Source organism: Puma concolor, chromosome A3, assembly GCF_028749965.1.
Source record: "Puma concolor isolate L17-30 chromosome A3, mPumCon1.1.hap2, whole genome shotgun sequence".
NCBI lineage: Eukaryota > Metazoa > Chordata > Mammalia > Carnivora > Felidae > Puma > Puma concolor.
The window spans coordinates 92,889,698-92,912,635 of NC_141669.1; the positions used below are offsets into that span (position 1 = coordinate 92,889,698).

A 22,938-nucleotide genomic window follows, 5' to 3' on the forward strand; every position below is an offset into this window, starting at 1 on the left:
AGAGCCTGATGCAGAGTTCAATCTCACAATTGTGAGATCATACCCTGAGCTGAAATCAAGAGTTAGATGCTTAGCCAACTGAGCCTACCCATGAACCCCTAGACAGACTTATTTTTAATGATGATTTTCTTCAAGAGAATTTCATCTCCTGCTATCATCCCTGTTTTCCTATTTCCTTCTCCACATTCCCAATCATCTCTCTCTCTCTCTTTCCCTCCCTCCCTCTTTCTCAGTCTCTCTCTATCTCTACACACACACAACAACAGCAACAACAACAACAATGCAGCTTATTATGAAGGCATTATTGCCCTCCCCCTCTCTCTGTATGACCACTGTTGACATTTACATGAGAAGAAACACACTTTCCCTACTTCACAGAGACCCTGAAGGGAAAGACTGTTCCTCCAAAGGGGTTCTCCCAACCCAGGTGACCTGTGGGCTCAGGACCCTCAGGAGGAAGGAGCCTCAGGTTAAAGGAGGTATCCAGAAGGAACCTGCTGAGCTAACACCCACTGGCTTAAGACCTCTGGAAGGAGTTGTTACCTAATCAAAAAGGGATCCCTCCTCAGATTTGCAGTGAGAATGGAATCATACTTCACTCCAAACTTTGTAGTCAGGGACAAACTTATTCCTGGTGGTGAGCCACCAAGCTGGCCAAAGTCAAGGGGCCTCCCTTGAGGCAAAAAAAAAAAAAAAAAAAAAAAGAATTGGACATACCCATCTTTTGTCATCACCTAATAAGAAACTAGGAAACTAGGAAACAAAACAAGCAGAGAGGCATGCATGAGGAAACCACAATGGTAATACCAGTGCATGCCATTTTTCTCTTTACAGAGAAAGGTAGAGATGGTGGTAGGGGCGAGTTCCAGAACCCCCTAAGCATCCACACACTGCTTCTTCATCACCGTGAATTCACCATTCCAGGGGAGTGCTCCGACCAGAAAACTACACATTACTTTCTGAAAAAGACCACAACCACAACAAAATCAGTAATGCCAAAAAGAAAAAAAAATGTCCTGTTGCTAGGTGTTAGCTTAGGAATATGCTAGACAATAGGTCACCAGCCATCAAGGAATGCTCCCAGGAATCTGCTAGATGTTTCTAACCAACAGCAGATACCTGGAAGGGTCTCTGTTCCCAAACCAACCATGGATACACAGCAAATACTAACAATCATGGTGTTTTTCTGGGAGATCAGATATAAAATTGATTTTAATTCCCTTTAATATTTTCCACAATGTAAATAAAGCAATTTTATGTCAGATATAAACTAACATATATTATCTTAATTAAATAATGTCTTTTACAAGACATTGTCTTTAAACAAGACCAGTTTAAAGGGTTTCTAGCACTTACCATCTTTTATTCCAAAGAGCTCTTCTCTCCATTTCAAAATTTTTTTAATGTTTATTTACTTTTGAGAGAGAGAGAGAGAGAGAGAGAGAGAGAGAGGAAGGGCCAGAGAGAGAGGGAGACACAGAATCCGAAACAGACTCCAGGCTCTGAGGTGCCAGCACAGAGCCTGACGCGGGGCTCGAACTCACAAACCATGAGATCATGACCTGAGCCGGAGTCAGACGCTTAACCGACTGAGCCACCCAGGTGCCCCTCTTCTCTCCATTTCAAAATACTATTGAAATAAATGAATATTCTATGTGTGTGTGATAGATCAATGGGTGGATGGATAGATAAGTAGATATATAGACAGATTACAGATGATAGATAGAAGATAGATAGATAGATAGATAGATGATAGATAGAGAGAGATCATACATATATAGAAATCCTGGAAAAACAGCAAAGAGCATCCTAAATACCTGGAAGCATTGCAGTACTCCCAATAAGCTGTTAGGAGTCAGAGAAGGGAAGCTTGGTGTCTGCTGAATATTGAACACATGCAAAGAAGGACTAAAGAGGCCTTTTCCCCCAGAAACCCAGACAAAAAATATCAAACCAAGATGGCTTTATAGACAAATTATACCAAATCTTGGGAACCAAAAGCTCCCATGATCTCTAAATTGATCACAACACACACACAAAAGATGGAGAGCCTTCATTCTTATTATTCCAGACCAGAAAAATCCTGAAACTAAAATATAGCTCTTAAATAAAGAGAAAAAGCTGAGGGTTGCTGGAGGGGTGTTGGGTAGGAAGATGGGTTAAACGGGTGATGGGCCTTAAGGAAGGTACCTTTTCAGAATGAACACTGGGTGTCATATGTAAGAGATGAATCACTGGGTTCTACTCCTGAAGCCAAGACTACAGTTAGTATGTTAACTTGAATTTAAATTTTAAATTTTTTTTAATTAAAAAATATATAATGGAGGGGTGCCTGGGTGGCTCAGTCAATTGGGCATCCAACTTCAGCTCAGGTCATGATCTCACGGTTTGTGGGCTCTGTGCTGACAGCTCAGAGCCTAGAGCCTACTTCAGATTCTGTGTCTCCCTCTCTCTGCTCCTCCCTCACTCATGCTCTCTATCTCTCTCGAAAATAAATGCTAAAAAGCTCAAATGTATCTAAAACAAAAATCTTAAAACAAAATACTAGCAAATTAAAGTCAGTTACATATTAAATATTTAATGTCCCTGATGCACTGTTTCTCAGACATTCCCAGTGATATGAAATATGTGGAGTGTCTGTATCTGAAAATTCTGATTCAGTAGGTTTGGGATGAGGTCATGGAATGTGTGTGTGTGTGTGTGTGTGTGTGTGTGTGTGTGTTCACCACATGCTGCAAGTGATTCTTTTTTTTTTTTTTTAAGTAATCTCTACACCCAATGAGGGCCTCAAATCCACAACCCAAGATCGAGAGTCACACACGCTACCAATTAAGCCAGCCAAGCACCCCTGATTTTTTAACATTAGGGAAGTTTTAAGAGTACTTAATGTATATATAATCAAAATTCCTAAATAAAAAAAGTAGCATGTTGAATCTCACCATATTCTATTGATTTTGAAGGGAGTTCTCTATGTCTTTTGGACTTGGTGCCTGTTTTCTTCCCCAGATTAGGGAGGTTCTCAGCTACAATTTGTTCAAATAAACCTTTTGTCCCTTTTTCTCCCTCTTCTTCTTCTGGGACTCCTATGATATAGATGTTGTTTTGCATCATGGAATCACTTAGTTATCTAATTCTCCCCTCATGATCTAGTAATTTCCTTTCCCTTTTTTTTTCAGCTTCATTATTTTCCATATTTTCTATTTCATCTATTCTCTCTTCTTCTTCTTCAGTCCTCATTGTCACTGTATCTAGTTTATTTTTCATCTCACGTTAAAGCATTTTTTTTTAATTCATCCTGACTAGTTCTTAGGTCTTTGATCTCTGCAGCAAGGGTTTCTCTGGTGCGTTCAATGCTTTTTTCAAGCCAATATGTTGTTTTATGACTGTTGTTTTAAATTCTTATTCAGTTATATGAGCAATAATTTGGCTGTTATTTCTTCTTGACTTTTCTTTGAGGGATAATTCCTCTGTCTTGCCATTTGGGCTAAGTTTCTGTCTTTGGCATTTTTTAAAAGCTTGTTATGTGTCCTGCACCTGAGAGTACTACTGTATTAAAAAGGGGTCATACTCTGTTCAGGGCCTGGCACTCCAGAAGTGTTTCTGGTGTATACTGTGTGCACTCTGCTGTTGTGTTTTGGCTACTCTATCCCACTGGTCAGTCCTCTGGACAGTTCCTCCTTACTTGCAGTGGTGGAGTATTTGGACCTTTAACTAGGGTGTGCTTTGATTTGTTGAAGTAACTCTGGATAATAAGAGTGAGGCTGATCCCATAAAAACAGAAAAAGGAAAGAGGAGAAAAGAAAACCAAACAGAGAATCAAAAAGCTATGACTGATTTCAGGGAAAGAGAAGGGAAGAAAAAAGGCAGAAGAAAATAGAAAAGATGGAAAAGAATAGAAAAGACTGAGATATATATATATAATATTATATATGTATATATACATATATATGTATATATACATATATATGTATTATATATATTATATATAATATTATATATGTATTATATGTACTATGTATATGTATTATATGTATTATATATAATTTATATATAATATATCATATTATATATATTATATATAGCCTATATATAATATATAAAATTATATATACAATATATTAAAATTTTTCTTATATATAAAATAAGAAATGACAAAAAAAGTCAGAAACTATGAGCCTGATTCCAAGAGAAAAAAAGAAGATGGAGGAAAGAAAGGGAGAAAAGAAAGAGTTGCCTGTTGGTGCCTGGGGCTGGTGGCTCTGCTGGTCTGGAGGAGAGGCCAGCTGCTTTGGTTCAGTCTTGACCCAATAAATCAGCATTAGTCAGGCACAGAGAAGCAGTGTTTGGTGTCTTGCCTCCACCGGGGGCCACTGTGCTGCTCTACGAAGTCCCACCCTGCTGATGTTGGGGGGAAAATGGCATCATCCCAATCTCTCCTTCCCAGACCAGGTGTCTCAATCCTGCTCTTCAGGTAGCCTTCAAAAAATAGCAAGGGCAGTGAGCTTGCCCTGTGCCACAATTCTCCTGCAGCTTGTCCTTGGCATTCAGCTGGGATTCAAAACCTGAAGTCTTAAAGGACCTGGCATAGTGCAGACCTGCGCCCCTCCTCTGGAGTAGAGGCTTTCCACCCTGCTGATGAAAGGCCTTTGGCTGGCATCTGCAGGGGTTCTGTCCTTAGGGAGACAATAAACCCTCTTGCCAAAGCACTCCAGGAAGGAGACTGTTCTCTCCCGTGCACCCCGGAGATTGCTGATCCACACTATGTACTCCAGGGCTAGCTCCCTCCTCCCCAGGAGCACGTGCCATGGATCCACTCTGGAAAAAGTCACACACTTTCAAAACCTTGGAATTTTGAAACAGTTCTAAAGGCTGTTTGCAAAAAAGAACTAGTACACTCGGTACTTCTCGCTCCCTGGTGTATGGCCCAAAGAGGTTTTCCTCTTGTGCTAACTCAATGCCACACTTTCACAACCCCTCTCTCTCTCCCTTTTGTGTCTCCACAGAAAGGGTTCCCTCTCCTTCATAAGTTTTCTGTTTTATCTCCCCCAACTCACATACACACACACCTTGACCCTGCCAAGCTGTCCAACTGTGGAGATCCTTCTGCCACTCTGCAGATCTATTTCCTGGTGTTCCAGGTGATGTGATCTCAATACAGCTATGTTTGAGGGACAAGGAAAATCCCAGTCCCCTTTACTTCACCATCTTAACTCCTCCCCCCACCCCCAAATCCCACCATGTTCTAAAAGACAAAGGTAGACAATCCATCATGCTCTTCATTTCCAAACTGGGCCTAACAGAATGGCTCCCACAAAGAAAGGCAGCAAGAAGAAAGACTGTTCTGGCATCAATGATGTGACCAGAGAATACACCATCCATGTTCATAAAACATCTATGGAGTGACCTTCAAGAAGTGTGCCCCCAGAAAATTCAGAGAGAGCTACAAATTTGACGTGAAAGAGATGAATGTGCATATTGACACCAAGCTCAGCAAAGCTGTCTGGGTCAAAAGAATAAGGAGTGTGCCATGCCATATTCATGTGCAATTGTCCAAAAGACTTAATGAAGGTAGAAATTCCCTGAACAAGCTTATATATCAGTTACCTATGTAATTGTCACCACTTTGAACAACCTGCAGTCAGTCAACATGGAGGAGAACAAACCACTGACAATCCAAGCTATAAAGTCTCCTTCAAAAAAGGCCATATTCTAGACATGTAAGAATGACTATTAGTGAATTCATTATTTTATTACACTAATGGATCAAAGAAGAACAATTATTCAATATACTTGGTAGACACTGAAAGAATAATTGATAGATGAAACATTCTTAATTCAAAAAAAAAATAACTCTTGGCAGAAGGAATTGGAAGAATTCCAGAAATCAGCACTTGGTATAATATTTAAAATAAGATATAAATACTGAAAGCACCGTAATCAAAGCCAGGAATAAGAAAAACTTCCCAGCATTACTATTCTTCAGTGTTATTCCAAAGACTTGGAAAGAAAAAAAAAATAGTTTTCATTATTGACAAATGTGTGTGCTTAAAAACATGCACCTTAAAATTTGGGATGGTCCATGGAAGCTTTAGATAAAATAAGTGAGCTCCTTGAGGACAATTCTCCTTAATGCTAAGATTTTCTATAAACAGGTAAAAAAGGAACAACTTTTCTATAATCCTAATGGGCTCTGTAGAGAATATAAATTTGAATCACCCATACTTCTACTAACAGTAAAAGATAAAGAAAAGTAACATAAAAGCCAGATGGCATGAAGACATACTCCCTGTTTAAATGTTTGCCCTGATAGGTGTCTACTATTAACTGGAAATGATTGGATTTGTTCAGTTTGAGCATACAGTGTCAGCTTTAGTGAGACATAGCAGAAGTACACTTTGTTAATGGGCCCTTGCAATTTCCTGTTCCATGGCTACATGAAATAGTGGTTCTCCAAGTATGGTCCCACAGCCAGCAGCAGCAGCAGTGGCTGGAAACTTGTTAAGAATGTAAATGTTGGGATCCCACTCCAGACCTACTGAAGACATACTGAATCCAAAACTCTGCAAGTAAGACCCAGTCTTCTGGGTTTATCGAGGCTTCCAGGTGATTCTGGTGCCTGCTCACTTAAAGAACCACTGGTGTAAACAAAGGCAAAGACACACCTCTTGGTCAAACCTGCAGAAAGTCTGGGGCCTTCACCAATCTCTTACATGAATCTGGGGCTCTCCCCACCTCTGAGATCAGAAATACAGGCTTGATGCTAAAAGCTCCTGAGTCAGGTCAGCCCGTTGGTGGGGATCTTTGGGCTCTTCTATGACCTTCCTGGAAATCATGGCTGACCCTGGCAAGAATCAACTGTAGGTCTGGAAGGATGGGAACACTGTCTGGCCTAGTCACTGCTTAATCTTCAGCACCCAAAATAGCACCTGGTGCAAAGTAAGCTTTGGTGAGTAGCTAAGTGAATGAACAGGTTTCCTTTTGTGCCTTCACAAGGATGAGCAACTGTGGGGCTACCAATGGTTGGGTTGCTCATCTTGGTCAAAGAGGATAGACTTTCAGTGAACATGTGTTGGAAAGTTTTTCTGCACCAGGAGGCCAGAGTTGATGAAGCTTTCACAATAAGAATGACCCTGACAGCATTCTGTCCCTAGGATGAGGGGTGGGGAAAGACTCAGAGGGATCCACCACATTCCATCACTCTGTTGCCTCTGCTCTAAAAGTCACAAGGTTGCCCATCTCTAGACAAAAACTTGGGGAGTGATCCAGACCTTAGAGAGAGGGTGTGTGCACCCCAAGTTCTTCTTACTAGGGCTCAGAGCAGCCAAGACCATCACAGAATGTTAGTCACCTACCTTTTCCAGTTTGGTGTTCTCTTCAATGACACAGTTTTCAGTACCATTTGAAAGCTTTCTGCAATTGCTGCGGGCAATTTCAACATCAATAAAGTATTCCAAACGATCTGTGACCTGTCAATTAGCAATTGTGCAATTTTATTAAAAAAAAAAAAACTTACTTTACTTTGTTAAAGTTTTAGCCAAAAAAAAACTTAAAAAAATGCTCTCCCCCTCATCCTCTCTCCCTATCTCCTATCCCTACCCCTTCTCTCTCAAACATATCTTTAGAGGAAGGTCTATGACATCCACTGCCTAGATTCCTTTGCATGCTGATACCAGTTAGACATTGGAAACCACTACCTGGAGCTGTATGCTCAGGGAAAAGTCTCCTTTTCAGTGTAGGGCCTCCTTGAAGGCAAGACTTTCTAATTCTATTTCTGTCCCAAAGTCCAGGGCATGCTTCATGAGATGTGGGAGAAGGATGAGTCACCAGAACCATCAGCTCTCCTGAGCCCAAAATGTTACAGGTTCACACTGAACAGATAGGAGGACAGGCCCTGTGGCCACACTGGATGCCCCTCCCTGATTCCTTTCCCACACCTCCCTTCATAGTCTGTTTTCTGGTGACATCTCCTGCTTTGGAGGGCTTCCCCCCACCTTAGGAAGCAACCCTTAAAAGTGTCATGCTGGTTGGATTTTGTCATATTGTTCTCTGTTGAGTGTTTAGTAAGCAGACAAACAATAGGTCTACAGCAAGGCATCAGTAGTTACTGAACTCATTAATGACTGACTCTGGTTAAAGCTACTCATTATGCCTGTTTAAATCAACTTTCATCTGGTTTTAAAAGATTATAGTAGGAGGAAAAAAGAAGTGTCTTTCTTCATTGCTATCTGCAGCCTTTAATAAAGTGGTATTAAATTTTAGTTACATTTCAAAGAATTAACAAGGTGACTTTAGCCTGCATGGGAGAAGCTGGTTAGATAACAACAATAGCTGCTGGTTTGAGAATGAAGTTGGTCCTTATGGAACCTCAAAAATACCATGGAGGCAAACCCAAACACCCACAGCACTTCTTATCAAGCCCTAACACTTGCTAACGCTCACGGAGTGCTTGCTCCCTGCATAACACTGTTCTTGGGCCTTGGTACATGCCCACACACTAACCCCCAAAGTGAGGCTGTCACTACCAATGTTTTCAGGGAAGGAAACTAAGCAGAGGAACTAAGTGACTATCCAATTATCAGTCAAGATAATCACCATGCTGTCAGGTTAGAGCCTGCTTGGGATTCTCTCTTTCTCTCTCTCTCTCTCTCTCTCTCTGCCCCTCCCCCACTCTTGCAAGTTGTGCACACACTCTCTCTCAAAATAAATAAATAAACTTAAAAAAAAAACAGTGTAATCACATGGATCCCTAGAACTCCCTGACCTAATGTTTATTTGGCATCTCAGCATTCCTAAGATAGAATAAAAGATTTTGCCCATGGCTTTCAAGACCCTGCATGGTCTGGTCCCTACCAGTCACACTGGCTCCTTTGAGTTGCCCAAGTGGGCCACGCTCCTTCCCAATGGCAGCCTTCTATGCCTGATTGATCTTCCCAACCCCTGTGCACCTTCCCACCATCCCCCCTGTTCCTGTCCTGCAGCAGATGCTGTGAGTGGTGCCCATGGCCCTTGCCTTGCTGTTCCCAAAACACACTGTCACTTCCCAGGGTTCCCTGCCTGGAGGCTTCCTGACCAGCAGGAGAAGCCAAGAGTAGTTCTTAGCCAATGACAGACAGGAATTGATACGTAAGCAACCAAGCTCCTATCTTATAGTGTGGCTCAACTCCAAGCCAGGCTATGCACCCTCTCCTGAAGCCCCAGGAAGACCAAGCCCAGAGGCCAATGTGGTCACCTGCATAGTAACTCTGTCTGTACTGACCACTTCCCCCACCTCCCTTCCCCTCCAACCTCCTGGTGCTTCCCAGGATGGCCTCCCAAATAAACCACTTGCACTTGACTTCTAGCACTAGCATCTGCTGTGGCAAATCCAAACAGAAACACTTCCCACCAGCATCCTTCACCTGATTCCCTCCTAGTCTGCCCTCAGGTTTAGCTTCAAAAACACACCCTAGGGAGGTGGTTCTCAGCCTTGACTGTGTATTGGGATCACTTGGAAGGTTTTAATGCCTATTGAGACCTAGGTCTCACACATGGATCTTCATTAAATTGGTGATGATGCAGCAGGTACAGTAGGATATTTACAAGCTCCTCAGGTGAGAGTCTGTTCGAGGAAGCCTTCCCCTAACCCCAGACCCCTAGGTACCACGCCACCAGGTCAGATGCCCCAGCTTTCATTCCAGGTTTAGTGCTGTTTCTTTCTGACTGGAATGCTGGCTCCCTGGGAATGTGATTATTTCCGTCCATCTCACCTCCCCATCTATAGCAGTTAGCATAGAAGTGGCTGAGAGAAACTTGCTGAATGCATGTGCTACATGGATATCAAAGAAAGACAACTGTTATGGGGCCTGGGGAAGCTACAAGAGTCAGAATCCATTCTCTATTTCAAAGGGCTGCAGGAGTGCCCTGGTGAATTATGCAGTGTACCCAGTCAATAAACAGAGTGCTATCAGCATAGTGTACTGGAGATATAGGCTGGTGGCTCACATGGTCCCAAAGAGACAGGGTCAGAAGTACCAACAGAGAAACTGGCTCAGTTCCTGCAAATGAACATGGCATATGGAGAATATAAAAAATGAAGTAAACTCAGCCAACAATGACGTCTCTGGTAAGTATCTTTAAAATTCATTTCCAAAAGTTTCACGGTGGAATTACAAACCACAGCATCAACCCACAGACTGAGGATGATACAGTCAGATGAATTCCAGCTTTGGGAGATTTTTCTCAACCATGGCAGGCAAGGCCATGTGTTTCTTTTTTTTTTAATGTTTATTTATTTTTGAGAGAGAGAGAGAGACAGAGCATGAGCGGGGTAGGAGCAGAGAGAGAGGGAGACTCAGAATTGGAAGTAGGCTCCAGGCTCTGAGCTGTCAGCACAGAGCCTGACGCAGGGCTCGAACTCACAAACCGTGAGATCATGACCTGAGCTGAAGCTGGACACTCAACTGACTGAGCCACCCAGGCGCCCCAAGGCCATGTGTTTCAAGTCACCCTCAATGGAATCCAAGTAAGCAATGCTTCCTAGCATTTGGACCATGCATAGTCATGTGAGGAGGGATACATTTTTCTGAACACTAAATCAGAATGTCTGTACTTCCACTAAATGAATGTTGGATTCAAATAATTATAGAATATAGGAGGAAGGACTTCATTACTTACATATTGAATAGTGCCACATGTCTCTTTTCAACCCCACAATGCACGCTATGTGTTTAGATTGAAATGTTGCCTTCAGCAGCATTATTGCAAAATATTCATGGCACTCAATTTGTCTCCCAATACTAGCAAATGCAAATCATGGACATTTGATTTGCAGTTTAGAGTCTAAATGAATAAATACACATAAAGTACTTAGAACAACACTATAAGCATATATAGAAAGTGCAGTGATGTTATAGCGACATGCAAGTGAGTATGTACTTGAGCACTCACATATTTAGAACTTTCATGTATCATTGTTTTTCTTGCAAGCCCATTCTTTCAGTATGGCTTCAGTCTGTGCCACCATAGCAAATATACATATTGGGAGAGAACACCTTTACCTGCAACTGGGCTTGTACTGTCTTGATCACCTGGAAGATGTATTTATCCTCACTCTCTTTGTTGTATTCTTGCATGGCAAACCACAGACACTGCTTCACGTTGGCATTTGAGGCATTGATCACTTTTAATTCCCTCAACACTTTGACTTTATTCTTGTCTGGATCTGTGCTGGCCACCAGGGCCACCAAAATGGTGATCAGGAGGAAGCAGAACCCCCAGGATCTGGTCATGGTCCCTCCGTCCAGGGACATAGGTGAGCCTCCTCGTCCTCTCAGGGCTGGAGCTGCAGGTAGGGTGCAATTTCTGCTGCCACCAAAGATTCAAAGATCTTACAATAGCATCAGCCCAGCTGCATTCAAGAAAGAGCCATTATGTTCACTCTTTAGGGCTATCCCTGTCTCCAAGGAAATAAACCTACAAGAAGCCAGTTAAAGAGTCCCTGCCACCAGCCTTCCGCCCTCTATACCCCAGGTGTGGTCTGCAGTTCATGGAGAACACTTAGGCCCAGGTATGCCAGCAACTACCTTGTGCACCTCACCCCCCACTCCTGTTTTTGTACCTCAGGCCTGTAAGATGTGACCGTGAAAAATGTTGCTGCTCCAAGGTTTCCTGGCTCCAACTCTCTAGGTGTTCTCCAGCTGGCTGCACCCAGTCACTGCCCCCTCCTCCTTTTGCCGTTGGCTATAGCCCACGCCCCAGCCTGTGGTTCTCCTGGCTCTCTAGTGCTCAGTTTGTGCCTAGGCCCTGGTCAGGGGCCTCCCTCACTTCTGATACTCTTCCCTGTCCATGCCCTTGCAGGCATGTCACACTTTGTGATGTAATCCAGCACCTGTGACACTGCCACTGTCTTTCAGTGCAGGCAGTTCACATACAACAGGCAAGCTGTGGGGGCCCCCAGAAGTTTCCTGCCCACTTGTGCAGTGACCCCAGCTTCCTAAATTTTGGCCTCTGGACTCCCTCTGTTTGGGCCAATAGCACTTCATTCTGCTGTAATTGCCAAGGTGAGGGTCACTCAGCCCACCTGATGCTCAAGACCATGTCTTAGCAGAAGGGGTGCATGCAACCCTGAGCTCTTAGATATTCTGCTTCTTGTGAAAATCCCAAGTCAATGTCCAGCAAGTTTCTGCAGGGGCAGAGAGGTGGGCATTTGTCTCAGAGCCAGAAGACTGATGGGCTCTTGACCATGAGAAGTGGCAATGTATAGGAAATCATAGACAGGCATAAATATGTGAAACATTGCAGTGTGAATATACCCTATTGTATTTAAACTGACTGCCTGTTGATGGTTGTTTGGTTTGTTTCTCATTTACAGCTGTTACAAACAGTACTGTAGTGGACAATACTTTTCCAATATCTTTATGAAATTACACAGTTATTTCTGTATAATAGAAGACTAGATAGAAAATTGATGCAAAAGCTTTATTCAAATTAAAAGTTAGTATATACTGCCAAACTGTTAATTCTGTGCTAGTAACATATCAATGATTTTCAAATTTTGCTACATGTTAAAGGCACTTAGGGTGTTTTAAGGAGTACCGAGGCCACTCCCACCATTAAAATCAATCTTCGGAGAGGGCCCAGTGATGAGGAAATCATCACTTTTTAAAGTTTCTAGGGTTTCAGTGCACAGTCGGTTTGAAAACTAGTGTACTGCATTTATGTTTCTTGTGTATCAACGTGCACATGAAACAGGATGCAAAACACTAAATAGCCAATTCTTCATAGATAAATTTTTTTTTATAAAACAAATGTGAAGGCATCCTGATCACACTTTAGCTGTGTGCACCCACATCTTCAACCACATCTCTAATAGCCCCTCCCACCTCACCAAGGACCAAGCAGTGCCCTGCCTCCATACTCAGGCCCAGCCTCCTTGCTGGGGCTTGATGTTGCCTCTGTTGGATGTTCATCCCTCACCTCCATCCAGTAGTTCATACACCTGCAAATCTCAACACAAGTGTCATTGCCCCCACCCAAATCATTGTGTCATTGCCTCTCCCAGCTACTCCCATCTATTCCCAGTTACTCCCAGCTACTATTCCTGCCTACTTTCACCTACTCCCTACCTACTCCCACCTACTACTAGCTGCCTGCAAGGATCAGGGCACATGGATCTCCATTCCACTTCTATTTTACCCAACGGTAGCCCTCAGGCCAGGGACCTAATAACTCTGAAAGCCAACACCCATGTCTGTAAAATGGAGACAAACTTTTTCCTATCTCTGATGGTTCCCATGACACAGGGAAATAGGGTGGGTGAGGCCCCTCAGGAGTGGAGCCCATATAGATTGAGAGGTACCCCAAGGCCCTTACTGGGCTCCATCGTCAAGGACCAACCCCAGAGACACAGCCCAACAGAAAGAGAGTCCACTTCAGAGAGTCTCTGGCACAGGGAGTCCCACCACACCAGGACCCACTGAGTCTTGGCTGCTAGAGTAACTCCACTAAATGCCCATCAGCCATTTCCTAATTAATAACCAAATCCAAAACACTTGTTTGACTTTCTCTGCCTCTATGGTGCATTTGAGTTTTTTGTTTGCTTGTCTTTTTCTTTGCTTATGAACTGGAGTTGTCCAGAGTTTGCTTAAACATGATGTTTTCCTTTGTTCATGACACACCTGGCATTGGTCCATGTGTGGCTGTATGAGGCAATGAAAAGCCCACGACCCATCGACCAAACCAAGAGCTAGAATGTTATCAATATCTGAAAATATGTGCTCCTTTTTTAATACACAATACCCAGTGTCCCCCAAAGTGACCCTTACCTGAATTTAATATTTATCATCCCTGCCTTTATTTGCACACCTGACGTGCCTAGTTTTGCTTGGTTTTGTACTTTGTAAAAGGATAACTACCACAGTGTATGTAAGACTCCTGGGACTGAGATTTGTTCATTTAGCATTATATAACCAAGTTTCACAGACTGAGTCATCACTGAAGTCCTCCAAGCCTTCCTGTTTAAGAAAGGTTCATCTGCACCCATTGCCTTCTCAGGACCTCCCCCTACAGTGGATTGAATCTATTTCTCCATCCATTGTGGTGGATTTGGGCATATGACTGGTTTAGGCCTGTGCAGTGGAGGCAGAAGTGACCATGTGTCAGGATTATAGTGAGATGTGAAGATGTACTGCCTTTATCCACTTGTCCTCAGGTCATTTTCCAAGGTAAGGGGGTGCCCTAGGACATAGACTGAGAATATGTCATGTAGGAACACCCAATCCAGGCCCCAGAACAATGTTCAGAACCCACATGAAAGCAAGCCCAGCTGCATCATCCTAAAGTGGAGCCACACCACCACACCTCCTAGACCAGATAGTATAAGTGCCTGACATTAAGCTTATTGATTGTAATGTGAGTGCCTGTCTTGAGTTTTGGTTGCCAAGGCATCCATTTGAAAGACATCTATCTCAAATAAACACTGCCAGCTATAGACACAACCACTAGCAAACAACTAGATAAGGAAGCAGACCACCCCACCATGAAGGTCCTTCTTTCAGAGAGCCTTGAGTGACCTCGATACCTGACCATGTGAATGACCCCACTTCTCCCTTCCCATGCTCCATTTCCCGTTCCTTTTTTTAAAGTGTTTTTTTTAATTTATTAAGTAATCTAGAATTCACAATGCCAAGATCAAGAGTCACATGCTCTTCCAGCTGAGCCAGCCAGGTGCCTCTCCACCTCCCCTGTTTTGCTTTAAATTTGTTAATAAAGAGTGAACCCATGAAACCCTGGATACCTCTCCCTCAGCCTCTAATGAAGGTGGAGCCCCAGGTCTGTGTGTGTTCTCTCTCTCTCTCTCTCTCTCTCTCTCTCTGAGACCTTGCTGTGTGGCCACCAGGTGTGTCACATGCCCTCCAGGACTTGTGAGTAATAAAACTTGTTATTCATAGTTCTCTGATGATTTTGCTGAGGTGTGTCCCTCTGTCATAATGGTACCAGAAAGGCCAGTCCAGCCACAACACTGACCCCAATGGGATGTGGTGGGGGGAATATCTGTGGGGCTTGTTATTAGAAAAGACAGGCTCAAGTGAACATGCAACCCTGTGAATGGCTTGACAACAATCAGCCAAGCTGCAGTCAGCCCTGAGACCCATGCACTGTGTACTAGACACTTGCTGTGGTTAGCTATGATGGTAAGGAGTAAGTTAGTACAGAGCATGTCTTTGCAAACAGCAGAATAATACACACTAAAATCCACGCAATTAAGGCAGTATTTCTAGGGTAGGTTTTAGAGAAATATATAGTTACAGTTGTTGATTTTGTAAAAGATCATGCCTCTAACTCTCATAACCCTTTGGTCTCACAAGTATACACACACACACACACACACACACACACACACACACCATCATAATGTTGATATTACCTAGACAATTTTAATTCTGGGCTTCTCTGAACATAGTCAAGCTGTTTTTGTGATTCTGCATACTTGTCAGGGAGGAGTAAATGCTTTGCTATAGGCTACTGAGATTTTCAGGCTGCAGCTGTAGCTGATTGATATAAAGCCTTTATACCTGAGGTATTTTGTCTTCCTTTTAATTTTGGACAATGTGTCTCCATTTTTCCTTCAAATATTTCTAACTTTTTATTTTTGTTTCCTTTGGGATTTCTATGTTCCCACTGTTGCAGTTGTCACTTTTACTTCTCTCCTTTGCATCAGTTCATTTTTCTCTTTATTATTTTGTTATCATCTCCTGCTGCCTCCTGAGAGCATTTCCCAGCTAGCTTGTCCACCTCGTGATTCATTTCTCTCTTAAAATTTTTTTTCAACGTTTATTTATTTTTGGGACAGAGAGAGACAGAGCATGAACGGGGGAGGGGCAGAGAGAGAGGGAGACACAGAATCGGAAACAGGCTCCAGGCTCTGAGCCATCAGCCCAGAGCCTGACGCGGGGCTCGAACTCACGGACCGCAAGATCGTGACCTGGCTGAAGTCGGACGCTTAACCGACTGCGCCACCCAGGCGCCCCTCATTTCTCTCTTATATGTGTCCCTCTTAATATCCTATCTGTTTCCCTGCTTTACCTATCCACCCCTTGGGTTTTTTTTATATCTACTATTTCCACATGGTTCTTTTTTTTTTTTAAATAAATGCTTGCCCATTTTTTTTTCAGATTACAAAAACCTTTCTTTACCTTCTTAATCATTTTATCTTGCTTGTTTAAAATTTTTCAGCAATTTTGTCTGACAATTCTGCTTCAAATGGTATATTATAGAGCAAGGACCAGAAAACTTTTTCTCTAAAGAGGCAAATAGAAAATATTTCATGCAGTCTCTAAGAATTTCTTAACTGAGCCATTGTAGCCTGATAGCCACCAGAGGCAATATGCCTCTGTTCCAATAAATAAATAAGTATTTCTGTTCCAATAAAACTATTTATAAAAACATGCAGTGGTGGGGGCGGTGCCTGGGTGGCTCAGTCAGTTAAGCATCCAACTCTTGATTTCAGCTCAGGTCATGATCTCACAGTTTGTGAGTTTGAGCCCAATGTCAGGCTCTGCACTGACAGTGTGGGGCCTGCTTGGGATTCTCTATCCCTCTCTCTACTCCTTTCCTGCTCACTCTCTCTCTGTCTCTCCTCCCTCTCTGTCTCTTTTTCAGAAACAAATAAATAAAACTTAAAGAAAAAAACAGGCAATGAGCCAAATTTGGTCCACGGCCAATAGTTTAATCACTCTTATTTAGTTGAACCACAAGGAATTGCTAATATTTGGCTGATATTGATCTATAAAAACAGTGGTTTTATTTGGTTTAGCCTAATTATTGTAGTCCTCAGGTTTTTATTTATTTTGGCCAGAAAGTTCACATTCCCTTGAGATGTGCCAGCATCTCTGTCTGGAATGGTGACCTGGATTAGGACTTTAAATTTGGTGAACTTAAGGAAAGGAAAGGTGATGCATCCCAGAGCATGAAGGTCCAGGTACCCTAGAGGCCTTGTCTATCACCTGCTTTGTGCCACTCCACTAAGCAATCCCTGAAGTGAAGAATTCACCTTTCAATTGTGATGAAGCAACCTTCAGAGGAGGCAGACACCCTAAAATAAAATCCACCTGTTTCAGTTTCCTGTTGCTGCTGTAACAAATTACTGCAAACTGAGCAACTTAAAACAACACAGATTTATTGTTCTACAGTTCTGGAGGTCAGAAGTCCAGAACACTTTTCACTGGGCTGAAATCAAAGTACAGGCAGGTCTGCATTCCTTCTGGAGACTCTATAGGGAAATGCATTTCCTTCTCTTTTCCAGCTCAGAGGCTGCCTATATCCCTTGGTTCACTGTCTCCTCCTCCATGAAGCATTTTCAAACCTCTCTCTGTCAACTTCTCTCTCTCTCATCTATCTCCTCTGCTACTTCCATTTTCATATCTCTGTCTCTATGATTCTGAGCTTCCTGCCTCTCCCATTACAAGGACCTTTGTGGTTACACTGGTCTACCCATATATTCCAGGATAATCTCCCCATTTCAAGGTTCTCAATTGCATTTGCAAAATCCTACATGCAGAATACATTCACCCCAAGCCAACATCCCCACCAGTCTTAATCCCTTTATAGAACCACAGATTTGAAATGAGCTACATAGCTTCCTGGAAGCAGACCTTGACCCCACTGGTTTTCACCAGCTCTTCTTTCTGGAGGGAAGCTTGTCTTATTTTGACCCCACAACCCTGGTACCTGCAGCCCTGGAGGTTGCTGCCAATTTCTATGGTGAAAAGGTAAATAATGATTACCATAAAACAAGAGTAAACCTGTAGCCTCCACAGGAGTCTCACATGGTTTTTGTTTTCTTATGCTTTGCTAGTTTACAGGAATCTCAGTTTCTCTCATTTCTATAGTCTTTCTAGCATTGATCCTGGGAAGGACCAAATAGCCTCTGGTAGTTCACCACCTTGGCAGGAACTGGGAGCCACAGGAGTAAATAAGCATGAAAACGGCTTTGAAGTTAAGTGGGCAATAATCAAAAGAACAAAAACAAAATGGAACTAGCAGAAGAAACTTCAATTTACGCATTGAAAATTAGATTAAGAGGGCAAAAACATAAAATTAGAATATTCAATAAAAGAGAAGTGTTTAAAATGGCAAAGACATGTAGTATAATAGTAATAAAAGTAGTTCATTAAATAAAATGTTGAAATTCACAGATTACATTTTTTTAAAAAGACCCACAGCATGGTATCTACAAAAGATACACTTAAGACAAGAAGGCACAGAAAAGATAAAAATAAAAGGACAGAAAAAATAGGCATATATGAAGCAAAAAGAAAATTAGAGCATCAGTCTTTTAAAAAATGACAAAATAAAGCTTAAGGCAAAAAAAAAGTCAGACTATGGTAAGCAGAACTCTAAGATGACCTCCAAGATATACCCCCAGTATATACACTCTGTATACTTCCCTACCATTGATTGTGGGTAGAACATGTAAACATGTGAGATACCATTCCTGTGATAAGGGTATGTTATATGGCAAAGAGGAAGACATTTTGCAGAAGTAATTAAGATCTTTAGTCATTGACCTTTAAGATAATACAAGGAGAAATTATGGGTAGAGCTGACCCAATCAAATGAGTCCTTTAAAAAAGGGTCTAGAGAAGAGTTTCATTTTCAGGATGGTAAAGAACTCTATGGGCCCATTATCCATAAAATGCAAGGAACCCAAACTAGACAAAAAAAAGTTGCAAAAACAGGACAAACTTCGAGAACTCACTCTTTCCAATCTCAAATTTTACTCCAAAGCTACAACAATCCTAAAAATTCAGTCCTATCATAAGGATGGATATGCAGTTAATTTTTACAACCATTGGCTTTAGACGTGGGACCCAAGACAATTTAATAGGAAAATACGATTTTTTTCAACAAATAAGATATTTTTTCAACAATATTGGGGCAACTCAATATTCACATGAAGAATGAAGTTGGACTCTACTTCACACCATATATAAAAATTAACTCAGAATGGATTAAAGACCTAAATGTAGGGGCGCCTGGGTGGCGCAGTCGGTTGAGCGTCCGACTTCAGCCAGGTCACGATCTCGCGGTCCGTGAGTTCGAGCCCCGCGTCGGGCTCTGGGCTGATGGCTCAGAGCCTGGAGCCTGTTTCCGATTCTGTGTCTCCCTCTCTCTCTGCCCCTCCCCCGTTCATGCTCTGTCTCTCTCTGTCCCAAAAATAAACGTTGAAAAAAAAATTAAAAAAAAAAAGACCTAAATGTAAAAACTAAAACAACAAAACCCTTAAAAGAAAATATTGGTATACATCTTTAAGACCTTTTTTTTAAATTAAAACTTTTTTTTCTTTGTTTGAGAGAGAAAGAGCATGCACGCAGGGGACAGGGGCAGAGAGAGAGAGTGAAACCCAAGTAGATTGGATGTGGAGCCAGACACAGGGCTGGATCCCATGACCCTGGTATCATGACCTGAACCAAAATCAAGAGTCAGCCCAACTGACTGAGCCACCCCGGTGCCTCTCTTTGTGACTTTTAATTAGGCAATCTTTTCTGAAACAATACCAAATGCACAAGCACCCAAAAAAATGGATAAAAGGACATAATCAAAATGGAAAACTTTTGTATTTCAAGAGCCACTACCAAGAAAGTGAAGACAATCCACATAATGGCAGAAAATTTTGAATATCACATATGACTTAAGAGATCTGAATCTAGAATATATTTTTTAAAACTACCACAAATCAATAATACAAAGGCAAATAACCCAATTAAAATATGGGCAAAATATCTAAATGGAAATTTCTTCAAAGAATATATGCAAATGTCCAATAAACACATGAAAAGACGTTCAACTTTATGAACCATTGGGGAGATACAAATCAAAGCCACAATGAGCTCACTTCACACCACTGGGATGATTAGAATAAAAAGGATGGATTATTTCAAGTATTAGTAAGGATGTGGAGAAATTGTAACCCTCATACACTCCTAGTGGAATGTAAAGTGGCACAACCACTTGGAAAACAGACTGGCAATTCTTCAAATGATTAAAGAATAGAATTACCATATGTTCCAGCCCTACTACTTCTAGGTATATACCCAAGAGAAAAATTATGTCCACGCAAAAATGTATACACAGCACCATTACTCATGATTGATTAAGGGTAGAAACAACCCACATGTCCATCACGTAAAAAATGAATCAAATGTAATGTGGCATATCCACACAATAGAATATTACTAGGCAATAAAAAGGGATGAAGTACTGATTACATACTACAGCATGATTGAATCTTGGAAACATTATGTTAAGTGAAAGATGCTGAGTCATTATATTGTATGATTCCATTTATGTGAAATGTCCAGAGTTGGCAAATCTATGCAGACAAAAAGCTAGTTGCTGATAGGCCTGGGACAGAGGGAGATTGGGAACTGGAGGGTAATACCTAAGGAGTATGGCATTTCTTTTTTGCATTGATGAACATGTTCTAAGATTGATTCTGGTGATGGATGCAAAACTTTGCGAATGTAGGAAAAGCCACTGGATTGCACATGTTAAATAAGAGAATTGTATGGCCTGTGAATTATATCTCATGAAAGCTGTTTTAAAAAAAAATTATCTAGGGGCGCCTGGGTGGCGCAGTCGGTTAAGCGTCCGACTTCAGCCAGGTCACGATCTCGCGGTCGGTGAGTTCGAGCCCCGCGTCGGGCTCTGGGCTGATGGCTCAGAGCCTGGAGCCTGTTTCCGATTCTGTGTCTCCCTCTCTGTCTGCCCCTCGCCCGTTCGTGCTCTGTCTCTCTCTGTCCCAAAAATAAATAAACGTTGAAAAAAAAAATTATCTAGAAGTAAGAGACAAGAAGAAGCAGAGACACTTGCCTGTTGGCCTTGAAAGAGCAAATGGACATGTTGAGCAGAAGGCCATGTTAACAGAGGATAGCAGCCTCTAATGGCTGAGAGTCTCAGACTTACAACTACAGGAACTGAATTCTGCCAACTACCACATAAACTTGGAGGAGGACCCCTTCTCAGATGAGTCCGCAGTCTTGGCCAACACTTTGATGCAGTCTGCAGAGACCCTGAACAGAGGACCCAGATAAGTCTGACCCACAGACACTGTAAGGTAATAAATGGGTATTGTTTTAAGCTGCTAAATGTGTGGTTATTTGTAACGGGGTATAGAAAAACTAATATAGGAACAAAAATGGACAAAATAAGAAATAGAACAAGAAGATGCAGTCATGAAAATATCGATAGGCCTAGCACAACCTAACACAAACCTAGCAAGAAATGAGACAGCTGCAGGGGAAAACAAGTAAGTGGTCATCTTTTTACCTGACAGATAAGAAGACAAAAATTAGATAGATCAAGAAGGCCCCAAACAAGCAGAGGTGAAAAGGCCTGAAAATACATTAATAATCTGTAGTATGAAATGCCACACTCCAGGTTAAAACTCACAAAATTTAGCATGTCTGTTTCACAAAAGATACCATTAACAAAAGTCAAAGACATTTGACAAATCTGAGACTAAGAAATGAGCTACTGTTATGAGTTAGGCATTGTCTGAGGGGAAATCTCAGACTGAGCCTATCAAAATATATTCAAACCCACTGGTAACCAAAGAAGTGAAAATAGGTATCACCAGTGAAATGGGTTAATCCTTTTCACCTACTAGGCTATCAAAAATGAGAAAGCTTGATGAGACTGATCAGGGGGGCACAAGTGAGCTCCTGAGCTGCTGGGGAACATGAGGACTGGCACCTCCATTCTGGAGGATAAATTGAGGGTTTGCAAAGCCCAAGATGCAGCAAGTCTGTTCCTGAGTACCAATCCAAGGAATTTCTCAGCATATCCATAAATGACCTAAAAGAAGATATTCACTACAGCAAATTTGATAGGAAACTCAGAAGCTCTCTGGAAGTGGAGAAAGGTGGGTAAAGTATGACTCAGGTATGGAAGCTAGCCTGGATGTATACAGAGAAAGAAGAGTGGATCGTTTATTTATTTTTAAATGTTTATTTCTTAATTTTGAGAGGAAGGGGTAGGGGTAGAGAGAGGGAGGAAGAGAGAAACCCAAGCTGACTCAATGTTGTAAGCGCAGAGCCTGATGCGGGTCTTGATCTCAGGAACCCTGAGATCATGACCTGAGCCAATATCAAGAGTCAGTCACTTAAGCGACTGAGCCACCCAGGTGCCCCAAGAATGGATCTTATAAAAGACAATGTTAAAAGGAAAAAGTCAAATTCAAAAGAAAATATATCGTACAACCCAATTAAATAACTATTTTGGACACAAAACAATACTACCCACTCTTCAAAAATACCGATGCAAAGGTACACATAAAAGGCATGAGAATGGTTGCCTAAGAATAGGGGAAGGGGACTAGAGTAGGTGTGGGGAAAAAGATAATAAATTAGTGAATGAATAGGAAGCAAGCAAGCCAGAGAGGACTCCCAAGTTCTTGAGAGGGTGAGGAGGAAGGGCTAGGAGTCAGAAAGTATTGAGAACTGAGTCTGAGTGAAGAAAGTGTCAAGTGCCCCTTTTCCATTAGGAGGTCCCCCAAAGCAGTATCTTGGTGGAGCACCTTCCCTGTGGGTTGGAGGGGCATGTGAGCCCTTGCCTGCAGTTCTCATCAAAGACTGCAAATGTGTACAAGGGCTGGTACTCAAGGCCAACTTCTGTCATGAAGCCTTCCAGATGGAGCCTTTATAATTAACTGCAGCCTGAAAAGTTACTTCTAGGAGTTTGGCCTGGATCCAGTCTCCTCAGAGGGGATCCCCTCAGAAGTTTCTCTGTAGGCAACAAATCCTCCAAATCCATCCCCCTTAATCTCTGGGTCACTTTGAGGAGAGAGCCAGCAGAGAGGATGGGAAGGGTCCACAGAAACAAGAGAAGCTTCTTCTGATCTCTGGAAGTCTCTTGCATTTTCATATTGATTTCCACCTTAATTTCACCGTGGTTATTAAA

The 22,938-nt window shown here is 42.1% G+C and overlaps 1 protein-coding gene across 1 annotated transcript; it reads right to left on the minus strand.

Annotated features, from left to right (window-relative positions):
• Positions 1–784: 784 nt before the first annotated feature.
• Positions 785–14,884, minus strand: CST8 (cystatin 8). The gene is made up of 4 exons (XM_086699844.1): positions 14,774–14,884; positions 11,037–11,386; positions 7,353–7,466; positions 785–959 (listed from the first exon to the last, which is right to left on the minus strand). The coding sequence occupies exons 2-4, from the start codon at positions 11,286–11,288 to the stop codon at positions 876–878; spliced, it is 450 nt and encodes a 149-aa protein (XP_086555970.1). The 5' UTR covers positions 11,289–11,386; positions 14,774–14,884; the 3' UTR covers positions 785–875.
• Positions 14,885–22,938: the final 8,054 nt, after the last annotated feature.

Coding starts and splice junctions, on each gene's coding strand:
- CST8 (XM_086699844.1), bottom strand. CDS start 11,288: ATGTCCCTGGACGGAGGGACCATGACCAGATCCTGGGGGTTCTGCTTC. Junction 7,467..11,036: donor CAGTACAAGCCCAGTTGCAG/GTAAAGGTGTTC, acceptor GCTAATTGACAG/GTCACAGATCGTTTGGAATA. Junction 960..7,352: donor AGAACACCAAACTGGAAAAG/GTAGGTGACTAA, acceptor GGTCTTTTTCAG/AAAGTAATGTGTAGTTTTCT.